Below are 2,213 nucleotides of genomic sequence, written 5' to 3'. Positions count from 1 at the left end.
TCTGTTGCAGACGATTTACAGACGTCGACGTTCACTTACCGTCCGTGTTCTGGTGCAGAACATTCGGGAGAAATGTCAGATGAGCCACAACTTTTCTTTCAAAACAAAGCTGCCAACTGGGGTGGCAGCTGGGGTGGCAAGGCCTATTTTTAGGCTGGCAGTTGCCACCCCGCTAGGTGAAACTAGGTACAAATGCTACAGTACAGATGCAACTAGATGAGCTGTTAACTCTCGCTCTGACTTTTCTTTTTTTAAACACACACTCCGACTCACACAGGTTGATTTAAACACACACGCATTTTTCCCAACCGCATTCCGCAAGACCCGCCCTACTGTGCCTCTGAATTGCAGACTGTTGGTGGGGGGAAAAAACACTGACGGGATGCTGAATGTGATTGGACCAATGCGTTGACAGACACACACAGACAGTGGAACAGTCGTACAGGCAGCGCGCTGTTTGCAGTGGACATAGCGGAGAATTTTGACTCGTTGCGTTGTGGCGATGTCTCGCAGATAACACAGATAACACAGATAACACAGATAACACAGATAACACAGATAACACAGATAATACATATGAAAAGTATAATTTGCTCAGAGTCCAGAGTCAGTTGTGGTCCGGACTTTGAGGATGCCTGATCTAGATTATGTTAGTGTGAGTTACGAGCATTTTCTGGACTTTTATCAGGTTTTGGACAAATCTTTTCTGTTTTGGAATAACTTACTTTTAGAAATGTACCGACTTTTTTTTTCAGACCATATTTTCAAAAAGCTAGATGTTAATTATGTAAATAAACAGTTTGAGATTCAATGTAAGTTTCCTTTTTTCCGTGTGCTATTATGCTGTAATTGCCAGGCAGTTGTAAAAGGAAATATATGAAATACATTATACCATACTATCTTTCATTTATTCCACCCTGTTTTTCTAACCTTACCCCTTAAGTTCTGCTGAATATTGTATAATCGTAATAAGTTGAGTGTGATTATGAAGACTAATACAGTATAATAGTGCCTGTGTTTTCTAACCTTGCCGTCATAATATTTCTCCCGCTTATCAGTCAGCACAGAGCGAATGACGGTGCCAGCGTACTCGATCACCATCTCGCCAGCCTCGATGTTTCTTTTGCAGAAAAGGCCGCGACCATGAATTTCAGATCTAAGAGAGGATTTCAGATTAGGATCAGTTAAAATACATTTTAACAAAAGATGTTTTGGACATTAATGAAATTGTCTTTTTGTTGTTTTTTTACCTGTAAACTCCTACTGCTTCTTTGGAGATTTTTTCCAGGTGTCTGAATCTCATTGCCATGGGAAGCTCACTGCTGGTGGCTCGCCTGTGGGAGTGAGACACAGAAAGGATGACGTCACCATGGACAGGGGCAGATAAATTACCACCTGGAATAATAGATTTTTAAGCTTGGATCATAAAGTGCCACAAATGTAATCATCTTACCTGGAAGATTTAAGTGGGAATTCATCCTCCTCTTCATCAAAGGGGCCCACCATGACAGGGAGCTCTCTGTGCTGCGATGCCAGGAAGTTGAACATATCAAAAGTCGCTTTCCTGATTATAGGGAAAAAAGTTAATTAATTTGAGTTACAATTTAAATTACTGAACAAGAAGAAGACACAAACCAACCCTAACGGCCCCTACACACGGGGGCGTGCGTTGTCGCTTGCCGGCAGGGGGGGCTGGAACTCGACCAACAACCAATCACATGAATCTCCCGCCCCAGACACACAAGCACGCGGTTTGATTGGTTAGAGCTCTTACTGGAATATGATTCGATTGGCTGACGCCTCCGTCGAGGCGTCAAAAGTAGAACATTGCTCTACTTTTGCAGCGAGCACCGCGAGAGAAGCTACGCTTTGCTCCCACAATGCATTCAAAGTGAATGGGCAGAAGCGCACGCCGCCGTGTGTAGGGGCCGTAAGCCCTAAGCAAATGAACTCCTAAAAATAAATCCAGTTATGACAAAAAAACTGTACCGTGTGTAGACTTCAGTACGAGTGCAGCCGCTTGGATTGAGAGGAAGCTCTTCCTCTATGTTCTCGCAGCGGTGGAAGCGGAAGCGATGGCGTTTGCAGTTGGCGGCACCATGCAGCTGCTCCAGCAGGAAGATGACGGCATCGTGAACGACGCCGAGCACCCGCGGCCCGCTCATCCCGCCCAGAGGCAGCTGCTTCAGGTGGAAGCCTGTGCGGGCCTCAAG

At 45.0% G+C, this 2,213-nt stretch overlaps 1 protein-coding gene across 1 annotated transcript; it reads right to left on the bottom strand.

The window, feature by feature from the left end:
• Positions 1–403: 403 nt before the first annotated feature.
• On the bottom strand, positions 404–2,213 carry LOC104960689 (histone-lysine N-methyltransferase 2B-like). The gene is made up of 4 exons (XM_010788840.1): positions 1,990–2,213; positions 1,454–1,564; positions 1,251–1,334; positions 404–1,156 (listed from the first exon to the last, which is right to left on the bottom strand). Exons 1-4 carry the CDS (start codon positions 2,163–2,165, stop codon positions 904–906), a joined length of 624 nt encoding a protein of 207 aa, XP_010787142.1. The 5' UTR covers positions 2,166–2,213; the 3' UTR covers positions 404–903.

This window comes from Notothenia coriiceps, unplaced genomic scaffold, assembly GCF_000735185.1.
Source record: "Notothenia coriiceps isolate Sejong01 unplaced genomic scaffold, NC01 NC01_scaffold00032168, whole genome shotgun sequence".
Classification (NCBI taxonomy): Eukaryota; Metazoa; Chordata; class Actinopteri; order Perciformes; family Nototheniidae; genus Notothenia; species Notothenia coriiceps.
Note: the sequence above shows the minus strand (reverse complement) of the source record. Positions and strands in the feature narration are given on the sequence as shown.